We start from the raw sequence: 15,988 nt of genomic DNA, 5'->3' as shown, positions 1-15,988 counted from the left end.
GTATAGGAAGTGCTTTATTTTGATGAAAAAAAATTCCTGTTTTCACTGATTAGCACGTTTGTTGCTCCTTTATAAATAAATGCTGTTTGTTATTCAAGGAGCTCATATCTTCCTTTCATGCTATTTATTATATATGATAATTAGTCCTCCAAATTTTTGGTTTTCAAATGGTAAATGGTAGACATCAAAGATTCTGAAAATAGTAAATGAGTATAGTAGATAATGTCACACTATCTCCTCTGATAGTAAATAGTTATTTCATAATAATTTAAAGTATTATGCCCTTAAATAAAAAGGAAGTTCTGTGTGGGAGGGTAGGAGGAGGTTAAAGACTGAAACATAATGGGTTTCAGTAGTGAATTCGTGAAATTGTGTTCCCTCAAAAAGGCTTTATGAAGTGAAATGTAAAATGGTATCCAAAAAATAAAAACCCAGAATCAAACAAAACAAAATTCACTTTCACTCTTTCGAGGGTAGGTAGGATTCTGAAACATTTTGATTTTCTTTCCTCTTTTTACCCCTGGTACCAACCCACAAGCCTTTAAATGGTCCTTAATGTATTTGTGTGTGTGTGTGTGTAGGAACAGGAGGGATGGGAGGCAAGAGGTGGGCAAAGGGAGGATAAAGAAGTTATTTGTCTCTATGCCATAGAAATCTCAAAAGACATGATGATCCACCTATATATGCTAGTGCAATGGTGAAGTCTTTTTACAAGTCTCTGTAGAACTGAAGTATTTAAGACCAAACACAAGGTAACGTGTTTCACACTTAAAAGCATGATAGACTATAGCTTACAGGTGAGGTGAGGTGAGGGGATTTAACAAGCTGTGGAGTTTTAAATATCTCTGATACTAAGTGCTTTGATTGCAAAAATAACTCCAAAGGAACATGACATGACCTAAAATATAGGTAAGAGCCTCTTATCTAAGCAATACAATGTGTGGGGTCCTTTTAACAAAATCCAGCACTGCATATACTATATAATATTTGAACACTTATGTACCAGCCCCTGTGGTTCACTTCCTATTTTTGGTTCTGAATTTGGGAGGGGGGCATTGAGGAGGCAGCCTAAAGGCTCTGATTATCTTTAACACAATGGGAAGAGAGCAGCTTTGAGGTATCATATGATATAGACACCTTCTCTGTACTGATCACAAACACACCACTCAATACAGAAATGTTCTCTGGAAGGGTTTTCAACGTTGCACGTCAACTAGAACTTAAAATACCATTGCATCCATTCACAAATTATTTATTGCATACTTATCTAGGGATTAGGATACAGCCCTTTATGAAGGTGATGACCCTGGCTTCGTGGAGCTTGCATTCTTGAGAGGGAGATTGATAATAATGAAAGAACAAACAAAAACATTATTTTAGACAGCGATGACTGTTGTGAAGGTATTAAAGCAGGGCTCAGTCTTTTTAGAGTAGACCATGTGTGGACCTATTTTTGATTGTGTGGTCAGGGAAGAGCTCTCTGCATAGATAACATTTGAGTTGAGACCTTAAAGACAAGAAGGAACTGCCAGGTAAGGTACCAGGCAGAAGGAACAATTCTTGCACGAGGAACATGCAACAGGAATGATTGGATGTAACTTGGTGACTAACAGCCAGAAGGCCTCTGTAGACAAAGTATCCTGAACACGTGTAGGAGATAAGGTCCCAGAGTTAAGAGTTTCGCTTTTATTCTAAGTGATCGGTATCCACTGGAGGTTTTAAAGCGGAAGTGGGTGATTTAATACAATCGACACTTAAAAATACAACATTGCAAAATACAATATTGCACTTCGATTTTACTTCTTTGAAACCTAATTTCTAATCCCCACGCGGGTCAAACAGCACCGCGGGCATCCCTGTTTGCCCGGGCAGTTTGCGCTCGCCTCCACGTGTTTGCACCCGACGCCCTGCCGTTGACAGCCTCGGAGGAGCGTGTGACAGTTGGCAGGCGCAGTGAGGCATCGCGGGAGCCAAGTTGCTGCTGGGGCCAGGGTTGTGCTAGGGGAGGAGGGAAGAGGGACAGTTGGCGGTGGCAGCACTCTGGGAGGGCTGCGAACTCCGCAGCGTGGCGGCGATGCGCACGCTGAGCAAGGGATGAAGAAGCAGCGCCCCGCCGAGCCTCCCGGGACTCACGGGGCCCCTGGTTATTTCATCCCGAAGGTTCGCTGTGCCTGCCCGGGTTTGCCACTGTAAACAATTGGGGCTGGGGTCTGGAGGCTAGAGAGCGAGTGCTGTGCGGCGGGGGCGACCAAGAGAGTTTCCACTTCTCCGGCCTAGCTCTGCCTGGCCTGGCCGCGGGCCGCAGCGGCGGCACCCCGGGGAGCCGCAGGTGTTGATTTAAGGCTCGGCTGGGCTGCCTTCTGCCCACATCCTGCGGCGCCCGCGGCCCCGGCGGATCCAGTGCCGAATTTTGTGATCCGCCTGCACGTAGAGGCCGCGCCCCGAACCGCCAGCCCGAGGACAGGACCCCGGGTGCTCTCTGCTCCGCTGGGGTCCCCGCCTCCCTTCAGTCTCCAGGCCACCGAACGCTTGGGACCACTGTGCTGTGAGCGCGCAGCCCTACAGACACGACCCACAGTGTGTGCTCCCTCGAGCCTTGGCGGAGTGAGCTTCCCGGAGTCGGACTCCCCAGGGAAAGCGAAGCTTCGCTGTCAGGGGAGCGACCTTCGCCCGCAGCCTCCTACTCTGCCTTCAGATCTCGGCTACAGTGGCACCTCCCAGCCAGGCTTCTCCTCACCAAGACATCCGAATTAGTGACCCACTCGTTCTCCATCACATCACCCTAATTTAATGCTCAACGGGGCATTTATTTCAGCCTCATGTGTCTTGTGTTAGTTTATTGTCTGTCTCTGGAATGTCTGCTCCACGGGGCAATGACCGTGTTTTACCGGCGCGGTGCCGGGTTCCTGGCGTCTAGGGCCCGGCCCGGCCGGACGCAACTGGCCATCACATTTGCTTGATGACTGACCGCTGTTCTGAGCACTGGACGAGACAGAGCCACCGGCCTTTCTGCCAGGGGCGAGGCTTGCTCCGGCCACGCCCATGGACCCGCCCCCAGATCTAACCCGCTCCTCCAGCTCCTCTCCTAGGAGGCAGCCAAGGCCTGTGTGGTGCTTTTTCCTCTAGTTTCCCTCGCTCTTTCTGCAGCTGTAGCGAAAACCCGGAGCGGCGGATCTCAGAGTGGGCGGAGCGGCGCCGCCCCTCGCGGCACCTCCCCGACAGCCCTCGGCGCCGCGCTGGGCATGCTCAGTCGGCAGGGCCGCTTCAGCTCTTGGAGTAGGAAGCTTGGGCTCTCCGGCTGAAAGGAGCCGCGGCGGGGGAAAAATGGATCCCTTCACGGATGGTGAGTGGGCGGCCAGAGGAGCCAGGGCCGGGACCGGTGCTCTCTGGGGCCCAGAGGGTCGTGGGCAGTCGTGACACGAGAGGTCGAGCTGCAGTCGACCCCGCCGCGGTTTTCCCGCGAGCGTTTGGGGGCGGTGGAAGGGGACCGCGGGAGGCAGTTCGAGGCTCGGGGGAGGGGGCGGGCGGCAGCGGTCGCTGGCAGGGGGCTGGCGTGAAGGTCAGCGCCACCGCCTGCCCCGGGTGGGGGCGGTGTCGGGTACGGCCAGACCCCACGCTCCGCTGCGCGCCCAGGTGGACGAACAGCAAAGTTTGGGCTGCTGTGCGCAGAGGAGGGGGCAGCGGGAAAGTTGGCAGCCTGGGTTTGCCCCGGGTGAAGGGGGTGTCGGCCATGGCTCTGGGGCAGGAAGGGTTAAACCGCGACCAAACCCAACTTCTGTGGCGCGCTGGGAGCTGTCCCCCCCCCGTCCTTCAGCGAGTTGCTGGTGTGACTTTTCCTAATAGGACGGGGTGGGGGCTTGGCAGGTTAATTTAGTGGAAGGAAGAGAAACTTGTGGAAAGACTTGATCACCCCTGCTGAGTGCCGAGGAGGTTCCTGCCGGCATTGCCACCCTCCCGTCTGTTTCGGACGCACTCCGCAGGGCGTTCAAGCCTCGTTTCCCTGGCTCCCGAGAATGTCAGTTTTTCAGTCGAAGACTCATTAAATATCAAGGATCCGTCACGGTGATTGCACAGTGTGACTTGAGGCAAGTGTCAAAGCAGGAGCCTGCAGGATGTTCTGCTAACAGCCACAGCCCTTTACTGAATGGAGCGAACAAATCCCACCCTACTTAAAACGATGGCTTTTGTTTGGACCAGAAGTGCCAGAGTCACAGTGTTGGGGTGAGATGTCTTACAGTTTGCGGCGTTGAGTATATGGATTCCCTTTTGGGATAGAAAGTAGGAAAACTGCCAGTAAGGGAGAATTCACACTAAAATGAGAGTCATCTTTCTAGTTGACATGTGTTTTCCTGCGGGTGGTTGGTTACTTAAGATAGATATCAGTAGTTTGTCGCATTAATAGAAGACAAAATCTATCCCTGTTTGGGTGGGTCTTTTGCCACCCAGGAGACAGAAACGTTGTCCAGTATGTCCTAAACCCTAGCCAGACTTTGTTGTATGCGGTGTTTCATTGATGGGACTGCGAACTACTCGTAATTCTCCCTGTCCCTAATTCAGAATGCTTTATTCTACTGCCATCTTCCTGCCTGTTTAATTAGGCTTAATGATGACAACTTTAATTCTGAATTTTCTTTCTCATTCAGGTTCTATTTGTAATTACTAAAGCTCTAAGGATAGTCTGGTAAAGTTACTAAGAAAAATAAGGAAGATTTGAGCTGAAAGGAAGCTTAGAGACTATCTAGTACTTTGGTATAGAATATGTTTAATACAAATCCTTAAATCCCTTCCAATGAGTATTCCAAGGCTTTTTCTTCGTTCTAGGTATAAAGCTTGGAGATTCCATGTTTGTGGGGTTTTAAACAAGAAGTTTCCAATAAATTAAAAAAAAAAAACCTCACAGCAAGGCTGAGTCACCCAGTTGGTCAAGATTTTGCTAGCTGATTTGGTGAACCTGTGCCTACAGAATTAAAGTACATTCTCAAGTCTTAAAATTGGGGTGTTTTCTCCCATCTTAGAATAGTTTTAGCGTATGCTCCTCTAGATGTGAATATTTGCAAATTGTCACATTTGGGAGGGCAGTGGAAAAGCCCCAGAGAGGAGAACAAAAAAAGAAGCAATGCTTCAACTTTCATGTAGGAAATTGGATTTCTAATCCTTTCCTGTCTACCTTCCAGATTTTTCAGAGTCTGTGCTGGAGACAGTTTAGCAATGCATCATTTTAGTTAATGTATTAATCACTCATTATCTAGCGTCCTTTAACAAGGAGAATAGAAACTACAACAACTAAAGTCAACAAGAAATTAGGTCCTAGCAATTTGAGGCGCTTTTCACGTTTAAGGTGGACTCATTATTTATTTCAGAACTTTTGAAGAATAACTGTAGAATTTTCTAGTGTCTTCAAACAGGACAGGGTATAGTGTAAAGTATGTTTATCTTTGTACTTAATCCTTTTGAGTACAAAGAATAGGTACATCTAATTCTCCCATAGGTCTGGGTGTTCTGGTGCAGAGTATTCCATTACCCATAGAATTTATTATTGCAGGGTTTATCAAGTTTGGTGTGGGCTTTTGTTACACATTTATTCTCTTTCAATAAAATAGTCACCACTTACATTTTCTCATATATCCCTGTATATGGAGAGAGGTGTGAGAGCTTAACAAAAAAGTTTCAGTAATTTGGGACCCACGTATCTTTCAGTTAAAATCTTGTCAATGATTTCACCGCCTGAAAAGGTAAATTTGTAAAGGAGGCAAATTCAGTTTGTTTTGCTAATTTGGTTTTCAGTACTCATCTGTTCCAGTAAGGCTTTTTCTACTTTCCGTGTTTTCTGTCAAAAGTTGCTTCAGGTATGGCTCATTTTTCTTGGACCCTGCTCTCTGCCTGCTGATAATGGATTTATTTGATGACTGTCCTATGTTAACCTGTCGAGGTAACACACTGCTGTAATCCATTTAATATGCACATCTCCAGAAAGGGCTTACTAGGAGGCACCTTATTGCCAAGAATTTCCATTTGGCTCAGGAGATATTTTTGGTCTTGCCCTTGGTGGGGACTCGTGACTATTATGCTGAAGACTAGATATCCAGTCTGGCTTTGGATCTTTGGTGCTTTTTTTATGGGGAGAGAAATGTGCTGGACTAGTACTCAAGATTGGTTTGGTAGTAACTGTTATGTTCTGTTAGGCAGGTAGAAGTGAAACTGTTAGGGAGCAGTGATTGATATATTACCAAAAAACAAACAAAAAATAGATAGCAACTCTAGAGGTCTTTTGATAGATGTACTAGATTAGGGCAAGTAATTATTTGATGACCACCTAGTTTTATTTGTTCTCATTTGCATGCAGTGTTGGGGTATTTTAGAATAATTTAAATTTATGTTAAGGAATGGAAATACAGAGCTCACCCTCAGAGTCTGATTGAGGAGGTCTGAGGTTGGGTCTAGGAATCTGTACTTCATTTTGAGCATACTAGAAGTATTCACCAGAAGGGAGCTTTTGAGAAGTTTACTAGATAAGCAAATTCCATATGTATGTATTTATGTGTATATGTGTGTGTGTATCTTTAAATGCTTTCTAGTTTGTGGTATGGCCCAAAGTAAATCTTCAGAGGGTGGAAAAGGATGACATTTTGAAGCTCCAGCACTGAAAACATAATTTAAACAGTTTTTTTTCCCCAAAGCCCCCAGTAATCACTTTAGTACTACAGCCTGGTGCATAATCAAACAAGGGGGACTTTCCTGTCTTATAAAACTATTTTTTTTTGTTTTCAGATTGGCATCCAAGTGCAAGTATTTCCCAACTTCCAAAATGGGAAGTCTGGACAACTAATTAGATATTCATGGATTGTAAGGCAGTATAAAATTGTGATTTCACCTTTTTAATCTTACAAATAACATTTATCCTATAGGTATGCATTTGTTTTAAAATTTTTTTTTAGCAACTGTCAAAAATGTGAGCTTACCACATTCTGTTCATATACAGTTTTCTTTTGTTCTGTGATAACTTACCATATTGAGAAAAAAACCTTAAAAATGGAAGATAATAGTTCCTCTATATGATGGGATATAAGTTAAATTCTGCTTTTATCCTTCTGTCTTAAATATTTATTTCAGTTAAGGGAACTAGGAGTGTACTGGATTTGAATGTTAACATCATTTAATAGTATAAGGTTGAGGCTGTAACTAGAAACCAATCCAGTTTTTAACTGGAAAGCAGAGGTGGAAGAGTTCTTCACTTTACATAACAACTTCCCCAAAAAAGTATCTTGAGACAAGATAAATAGACAGCATATTTTAGAAACAGTTAAAACCAGTGATTATCATTTATCTGTAAATGATTCTTGAGAGCTCAGCTTGAAAGAGATAGAACCATAAAGATTGGTTATAAGGAAATTATCATATAGAAAATAAGCAAGGGTTGATTTCCTCCTCAGTAATTCAGACACCATTTTTGAAATGCCTGTTTACAAGTAGATTTTCTGCTAGGCACAGTTACAAAAAGCCCCACAAACCTGCTATCAGTTAATGCTAACCTCAATAAGAGAAATGAAATGGAATAATCTAGTTTTATTTTCATGCTGATATGAAAATAATAGAATATAGAAGAATATGAAAATAATAGAATACAGAAGAAGAAAATATAGAAGATTTCTAATTATGAAATAAATGTACAGGATTGTCTTTATAACCTGTTCATATAACATCTGTCAACAATAAGTTTACATTTCTACTGATTAAGTGTAACACTCCTGTTAGAAAACAGCCTCGTTTTGACTCTCTCTGTGAAAAAGGAGATTGAGATATAGAGGAGTTTAGCCGGAGTTACCCCAGAAGTTGGGATGGAGCTAAATCAGGCCTGTGGTTCTTGGCCCTTGAGATGAGGAGGACAGTGCAGCCATGTTCTGTTAATTAGCTACCACATGTCTTAAAAACTGTAGGAGGTTGGAGTTGGAGCTAATACCACTACACTTTTCCCTAATATCATTGGAGCAAGCTGAGAAACAGGTTTTTGTTTTTTTTTTTAATTTGAATTCCTAGGTATGTACCTTTTAAGAGTGTTCACTGGAAACTAGGAATGGGAATGAGGGAAATTTTGGAGCCCTTGGTGGTACAGCTCCTTTTTTATCCAGTGGTCTTTGTAGAGAAGGCTGCTCATTGCCCTGGTGTTTCTGTGCAGTAAGTGTGACAGTAAGAGTCCCTGTGTCTATGAAAGAGCGGTCAGGATTCCCCTGTAACCTGACTCATTGTTGTAACCCATTTGTGATTATCCTGGGAGTGCCTGTAGGACTCTGAATCCAAAGATCTTTGGGGAAAACTGGGACTTAAGAGAATTAGTAATGAAGGTGAGAGCTATGTAGAGATTTAAGGTAAGGAGGAAGCTGATAGGCAGAGATTTTCAAAATGGTCATACATTGAGCCTTGCAAGTCTTTGGCTTGGAAATGAGTCTCTTTTGGAGAGTAGGACACTGTTGTGTGAGGTTGAAAGATAAGAGTCAAGGTTGGAAAGGGGAAGTAGGTGGGTCTGGTTGGACAAAAGGAATGGAGAGGTGAGGGGATGAATGAGTTAAGACTGGCATTTGGAGGCCCTGGAAGGAGATAGAAAACATTTGCCATGAGTTTAATCATACTGTGTGCTTCTCTTTCCTAGTCAGAAAAGTCATAGTTACTTGTAAGTTAGTACTGTTCACTTTCCTGAATGTTTCAGATTTCAAGAAAAAAAAAAAAAATACAGAGTACTGTTGAGCTGTTGACCTTGTGGGACCATTGTGGTGGCAGTCACTGTTCTTTATTGCCTGGTTTTGTTTCACCTTTCTACTGATGCTTATGGTTGAACAATGAACCAGTTTTTTAAAAATTCCAGCCTTGCATGTAAACTAGAAATCAGTTCATTTTCCAAATAAAGAAAATTTAGGCTTCCAAGGGCGTTTGAAAAAACAGTGGAGAATCAAGTTCAAATGTAGAAGACCCGTTGAAGCTCTTTTCCTTAATGAAGGTCCTCCTGGGAATTCCTCCCACTTAGTTAAAGAATGAAGTCACCAAAACAAAACTCCAGCCAATTGTCTGGACTTCTATAGATTGGGGGATTGGATGGTCCAGAGTCTTCTCAGACCTCTGGTGCTATTGGGGGAGGCCAAGCCAGAGATCTGGGAGGAAGGGTGTTTAAGGAGGTTTTCTGATGTTCTACAGGGAGAGCTTCATAAGCTGAGAGAACAGGAGAATGGGAAGTGAATTGAGAGAACTGGTACCTCTGTGGGTTGGATGTGCTCCTTTCCTTCCTGGATCTCACAGCAAATGATGACCAGGACTGTGTGGTAGTGTTTCCCAGACAACTGCCTCAGGTGTCATTTGGTGTCATAGAGGAACTTTCCGGTGGTTAAGGAGGCTTTGGGTCACAGCTGAAATTGTTATTTTATAAGATTTAAAACAGTTGTTAGAATATTCATCACCTCAACAACATTACACCATTCCAGAGTTTTGTTCAGAGGAAAAATGGAGTTTAGTGGGAGTGATTAAGGAGGGCTAAATGTTTAAAAGATCTTTCTTTAAGTTGGTGTTAGTAGTGTGATTTGAAGACAGAAGTAGTATAATGTTTGTCTAGTTTCTTCTTGTCCCATAATTGTCAAAAGGGCCTCAATGGGGCTTGGTGGGAGGAACTAGCGTGTCCTAGATATATTAAGATCGTGCCTGTAAGTTTGGGCTGGTTTCCCCTTATACTTTTAGCAGTAGTTTCTCCGCTCTTTAAACTAAATGTTTAGTCCCTAAACCTTTTGGGGCACTGACATTGTCCTTTCAGTATCTAGATTGGACACCTAGATTAAGAAAACAGCTCAAACTGAGGGTAGAGTGTTGGGTGTTTGTGGGAATAAGAAATGCATTGCTGTTCAAAACAGCAGCCTCACTTCCATCTGCATCCATACAAGCTACCAAGATGCTTAGTAATTTTCCATTTGGAGGAAGCACACAGAAAAATAATGCAATGTAGGAAGGAGGGTCTAGTCCGGCTTGGAGATTAGATAAAAATGATAGTGTGCTGAGTTGGGTACTAGTTCTGTTGTAATTAATTGCCAATTTGGGAAATGCTTTTGAGATAAAGACTTGAAGAATTCATACATAGAAGCTTTTCTTGGCAAATAATCAAGTGACAATAACTATTGGTTAAAAAAAATGTGGTTACAATCCCAGACTTATGGATAATCACTATCTTAAAAAAAAATAGGTTCATGATAATCAAACTGACTCTCAGTAAGTTGTATATTGACAGCATATGCTATAGATTTGGTACTATCATTTACTTTGTGTTTTATCATTCTGATGGAGAAATATTTCAGAATTATTAATAAAATAATTATTTGTTCAAATCCATCTGAGATCAAGTTTAGCAAATTTATTCACCAACTGAAGTGTTATCTAACTCATAAGCATTCTGTATATTGAAGAGTTCTTAGAAACTTATTCTGCAGATCTCATGCAGTGATATGCACTCTCTGTTAAATCACTCATAATAAACACTCATAATAAAACTCATAATTTATTATGCTGAATGCCGTTTTTCATGTTAACTAAGGAATTATGAAGTTAAGTTTTGTTGTTTTTTTTTTTGTGGTACGCGGGCCTCTCACTGTTGTTGCCTCTCCAGTTGTGGAGCACAGGCTCCGGACGCGCAGGCTCAGCGGCCATGGCTCACGGGCCCAGCCGCTCCACGGCATGTGGAATCCCCCTGGACCGCAGCACGAACCCGTGTCCCCTGCATTGGCAGGCAGACTCTCAACCACTGCGCCACCAGGGAAGCCCCAGAAAAAATTTTTTTTTTTTTTTTTTTGCGGTTGCAGTTAAGATTTTTTGAAACAATATCCAGGTAGTTGATGGAATTAAAGATAAACTTTTTAGCTTTAGATTTTACAAAGGTATGTAGCTTTGCCCGAGAGATTAATGAGCATAAATATTTAGTCATCAATGACATTTTCAATTACTTTTTATAGCTAAATCTTTCTAAGAGGTGCCCTGAGGATTGTCAAGGACTGTGGGACCTATGTTATGAGGAAAGATTTTTAGAAATATTTTGTAAGATAAAGATTATAAGTTTGACTGGAGGACATATTTGATATAAATATAAACATTAGGATAAAATAATTAGCCTAGAAAAGGAAAAGAAAATTGAAAATTAAGCTAAAATAATTTTATTTTCCCCACAAGGATATTGGCTAACTTTTAAGCGACTAAAATGGCATATCTTTATGTGAATTCTGATCATTGTCATAATAATAAATATAAGGATAAAGGAACTAAGTGCTCTCAGTATTCTGAACTGGTCTATTTTTAGTCCGTGTACTATTGCACTGTTGCACTGTTACCTTGATGCTTTTTGGTGTCTTCTAGCCAGAATTGTTTAACTAGATTATTTCCTCTGTGGAATTGACACTGTTTTTGAGTGCTATTCAGTAGAATTAAATGGTTATTGTTAGAACCTTGTACATTATTGTAAATTTTATATTTTCTCTTTGTTCTGTATTAATTCCACTGTGGATAACAACCAGAGAAAATAAATGCAGAAATATATAGTACAAAAAATTTTGTAGATGAGTGCTTTGGGCTTAATTCTTTTTCACTGAAACCAGGTAGTGCTGGGGTTCAAATCTACTTAATTATTTTCTTCTCTTTTTTTTGTTGTTGTTTTCCCTTTTTTTTCATTTTGAATTTCTTCCTGTTTACATCATGCTAATAATTTTTCTTCACCTCTTATTTTTATCACCAAGATTAAAAGTATAACAAACCAAAATTAGTTTTCCATGTCTCCTTGCTGCATTCTTTTGCATTGGGGAGTCAGGAGTGGGGGTCAGAGAAGAAGCATACTGTGAATGTTTTAATACAAATTTTCTTGCATACCATTTTAAACTAGCTCAGTTAACAGATTTTTTTTTTAATTTGTCTTTGACACATCCCCACTTAACTCTTTTTTAAAAGATACCCCCTCAGATAAATACCTTCACTGTATGCTAACTTAGTCCAAGCTTTATTCTTAAAGCTGAAGTACAATATGAATGAAGAATGGTCTCTGCCCTTGAGGAGCTTACATTCCAGTAGAATTAATTTTTTTTAAAGGTATACGGATGCACAAATCAGTATACTCTCTTCAAAGACTATCAGACTTTGAGAAGGACAGGTCCCATCCCACACCATTCTCCTTGGATACATTTGGTTTTGTACTTTTATTTCTTTTTTTTTAAATTTAATTTAATTTTTTATATAGCAGGTTCTTATTTGTTATCTATTTTATACATATTAGTGTATATATGTCAATCAGTACTTTTATTTCTTCATTTTGGAGATCTGTCCATGAATCTACCTCATTTCATAAGACTACTGCATAGTGTAGCATAATAGTGAAGGGCAGTCAGACTGCTGCATTCAAATCCTAGCTCCTCACTCACTAGCTCTGTGATTCTTCTTTAAGGATATTACCGAGATGTTTTAATATCTTTAGTTAAAAAACTAAAATATGCACAGAAACTCAAAATTTTTTCTGATATTCACTGAAGTTTAAGGTACATGATAGTTTGGCATATTCCAGCCATGGTGAGATTTTGAAATGGTGAACATATGGTATTTCTTGTATCTTGTTTACTAAAGGCTTGAGGCTAGTATAAGGGAGGATTCTTTCCATTTTATATTTATTAACCATTATTATGCATTTGTAACACTTTCAGGGAAGTGTTGCCAAACTAGAGGAACTACTCATTTCTACATCCAATTTAATTCTGGCTTAGGTGTGTTTTTCCTGTTCCTTCAAGCAAATGTAATATGCAACACCTCATTATTCGTACAAGTAGAACTTATTTCAGTCTTAGGTATTATATATATTTTGTCTGTTAGGTGGGGTTGAAATGGTGATGAATTAAAGACCAAAAGGGGTAGTGTTAACATGAGGATATAGAATAAACATACTTCGTTTACTGGTAACAAGGCCTACAAATAGCGTCACGAATGCAAACAAACATGTCTATAATATAATGTGTATTTAAATTCATACCTATTTTGTTATGTTTCCTCACAGGAAGCTTACTAAGAAGCTAGTTTTACTAGTGAATTTGTATTTCTGCTAGTGACAGTGACACCCTTATTTTATTTTATTTTTTGCTGAATAAATGTAACTTGGCAGCAGCTTTTGGCTCTAAGAATCTATTATGAATTATGGCAGTTTACCTCCTTACTTCAACCCTGCCAGGAGGCTCTGGATCTGGATTTTGTTTGTTTTCCTCACAAAGATAACATTTTGAACTTCTGAAACATACAAGGTAGTGATTTTGATCAAACATCAAGGTAAAGGATGTAAGGAATAATCCTTCAAGTGTTTGGTGGCTATATGGATGGATTGCATGGGAACGAGTAGAGGTATTCCTCATCTTGGGCTATAATTGCCCCTGGGATACCTCAGGGTTAAGAAGATAGTGTTTTCCCACAGGAATAAGTTACTGGAGTCCACATTTATTCCCAGGAATGCTCAAAGAAGGATAAAGTATGTTATGAAAGCAGAGGTACCACTAGTTTAGGATTCATGTTCTCAGTGGTTAAAACCACATTTCGAATTCTGTGTAAAGAACATGCATGCTTGTTCAGCCAGTGACTGTCAGTTACATTTAACAGATTAAAAACACAGTTCTCTTGTATTTGGTTGCTACTAGAGTTGGCATCTAATACAGTGTTTCATACATATTGGATATTCAGTAAATGTTATCTAAGACTAATATTACATCAAACAACTCTAAAACATTTAAATAGCAATTTTGTTTTGTCTGTGCTCTTTTAATTTGGAGGTTTTTTTCTTTTATTTTTTGCAAGTAAAGTTGAATTTCAGTGCTCTTCCTTTTTCTATAAATATCTCTATAACGAATAGAGTAATTTCAAGGCGCTTTTTTTGAATATTCTTATCAATGTTCATTCAGCTTCCGTTTCCATTGAAATGCATTTTGAGCACTTGCTGTGTTTCAGACCCTGTGCTTTGTACCGGCAAGATAGTGCTAAATAAGACATGGTCCCTGTGTTTGAGGGGAGGGAAGATGATGCTTAGAGAGAGGGTGTCTCTTACTCTGAAGCATTTTCAAAATCAAAATTAAAGAATGACCCAACATTTTCCTCCCTTGTCCTTTCATCTTATGTGCCTTTTTCATAGCTAGAGAGCTACTGTGCATTTGAGACCAAGGTGGTACAGTTAAATCAATTTCTTTTCCTGCAGTGCTGTAGGGCCTTCTGGCTGACCTGCCATTGGGCTATTTTGCCCTTCATTAGAGAGCCACAAAAACAATTCCCAAGCCAATTAGATTTGACTTTTAGAAAGGAATTTCCTAATATCCCACAATTGGTAAGAGGCATGAATTGGTTATGCGTAAGCATTCAGCTGGCCTTACGGAAAGAGTAAAGGAGGTGAAGCTGTGTCATGGCTGTCAGGTAGGTAAAGCCATTGACAGGCAGGGCTCTCTTGACAAAATAGAATAACTAATGGTATGAGTTAATTATAGTATGAACTGAAATATGAAAGCATGAATTTTAGACCTGACACTAACCAGTAGGAAAAAATGTGGATGTTTCTGTCCTGATATTAATCAAAGGTAAAAACTAGGTGACATTTTGAGAAGAACAACACTTAAACATCTGCTTAGTGGCCACGTAACATAAATAATGGTGTGTGAACTGTAAAGACATTTATTCAACATCTCCTTCCCACTTAAAAACTCTCCTTTTCCCCCTCTTACTCAGTATATTTATGGAGTGCTTACATGGAAACAGAGTATAGGCAGGGTACCACAGACTGGGTAGCTTAACAAAAGTTTTCCTACAGTGTGAAGGTTAGGAGTTCAAGATTAAGATGCCGGCATGGTTGGTTTCTGGTGAAAGTCCTCTTCCTGGCTTGCAGATGGCTGCCTTCGTGCTGTGTCCTCACGTGGCCTTTCTTCTGTGTGTATAGAGAGCCCCTGGTGTCTCTTCCTCTGCTCAGAACACCAGTTCTGTCAGCCTGCTCTTATGACCTCATTTCACCTTAATCACTTCCTTAAAGGCCCTGTCTCCCAAAACAGTCACAATGGGGATTAGTGCTTCAATATATGAAGCTGGGGGCGGGGGAGGAACAATTCAGTCCATAACAGGCAGCCTCCGTTTTGGACAATTTTGTTTACCTGAAGGTAAAGAAGGTTGTGTTTTTTCATAGGGACAAATTATTGAAGTCCACGTTCCTGCCTGAGGATGCTCAAAGGAGCATATATGGTTAAATTCAAGTAGTTTTTTCTGGACCCAGGAATCCAGGATGATCCAAAATCCCTTGTCCCTTCCGGCCCTACTATAGAGTGATTCAGACCTTCTATATTTACTTTCCTTACTTTATGTGTTTACTCTATATACATTTTCTAACAATATACTGAGACGTCCATGCTTGAATCAAGATCTCTGGAGAGTTTGGGAATTTTTTTCTTTATCTTTGAAGGCACAGTTAACGCTTCTCAAACTTTTTCATCTCAGGACCCCTTTTATATACTCTTAAAAATTATTGTGGACCCCTAAGAGCTTTTGTTTGTGTGGGTTATGTCTCTAGATACTTACCATATCTGGATACTTAGAACACTGAGAGATTTTTTAAATGTTTATTAACATATTTCATAATAATAATAAAAAGCCTTTTACATGTTAACATAAATAACATTTTAAATAAAATAACTATTTCCAAAACAAAAATATTAGTGAGAGACATTATTTTACATTGTTGCAATTGTTTTTAATGTCTGGCGTAACAGAAGACAACTGGATTTTCACATTTGCTTCTGTGTTCAGTCTGTTATATAAAGCATCATGTAGCCTATGGAAAACTCCACTGTACACTCATGAGAGAATGGGCATGAAAACAGCAAATAACATCTGATTATGCAAATAGTTTTGACCTTGAAGACCGGCTGAAAGAGTATCAGAAATTCCCAGGGGTACCCATTACCACATCTTGAGAACTGTT

General features: G+C 40.7%; 1 protein-coding gene across 1 annotated transcript in view; it reads left to right on the top strand.

Moving 5' to 3' along the window:
- Positions 1-3,240: 3,240 nt before the first annotated feature.
- The window catches only part of LNPEP (leucyl and cystinyl aminopeptidase), a 100,697-nt gene continuing 87,949 nt past the window's right edge, over positions 3,241-15,988 (top strand). The window contains exon 1 of the mRNA XM_082837355.1: positions 3,241-3,343. Coding sequence (XP_082693481.1) covers positions 3,325-3,343 — 19 coding nt within the window. The 5' untranslated portion in view covers positions 3,241-3,324. The remainder of the gene's footprint in view (positions 3,344-15,988) is intronic.

This window comes from Leucopleurus acutus, assembly GCF_964270905.1.
Source record: "Leucopleurus acutus genome assembly, chromosome: 3".
NCBI lineage: Eukaryota > Metazoa > Chordata > Mammalia > Artiodactyla > Delphinidae > Leucopleurus > Leucopleurus acutus.
Note: the sequence above shows the minus strand (reverse complement) of the source record. Positions and strands in the feature narration are given on the sequence as shown.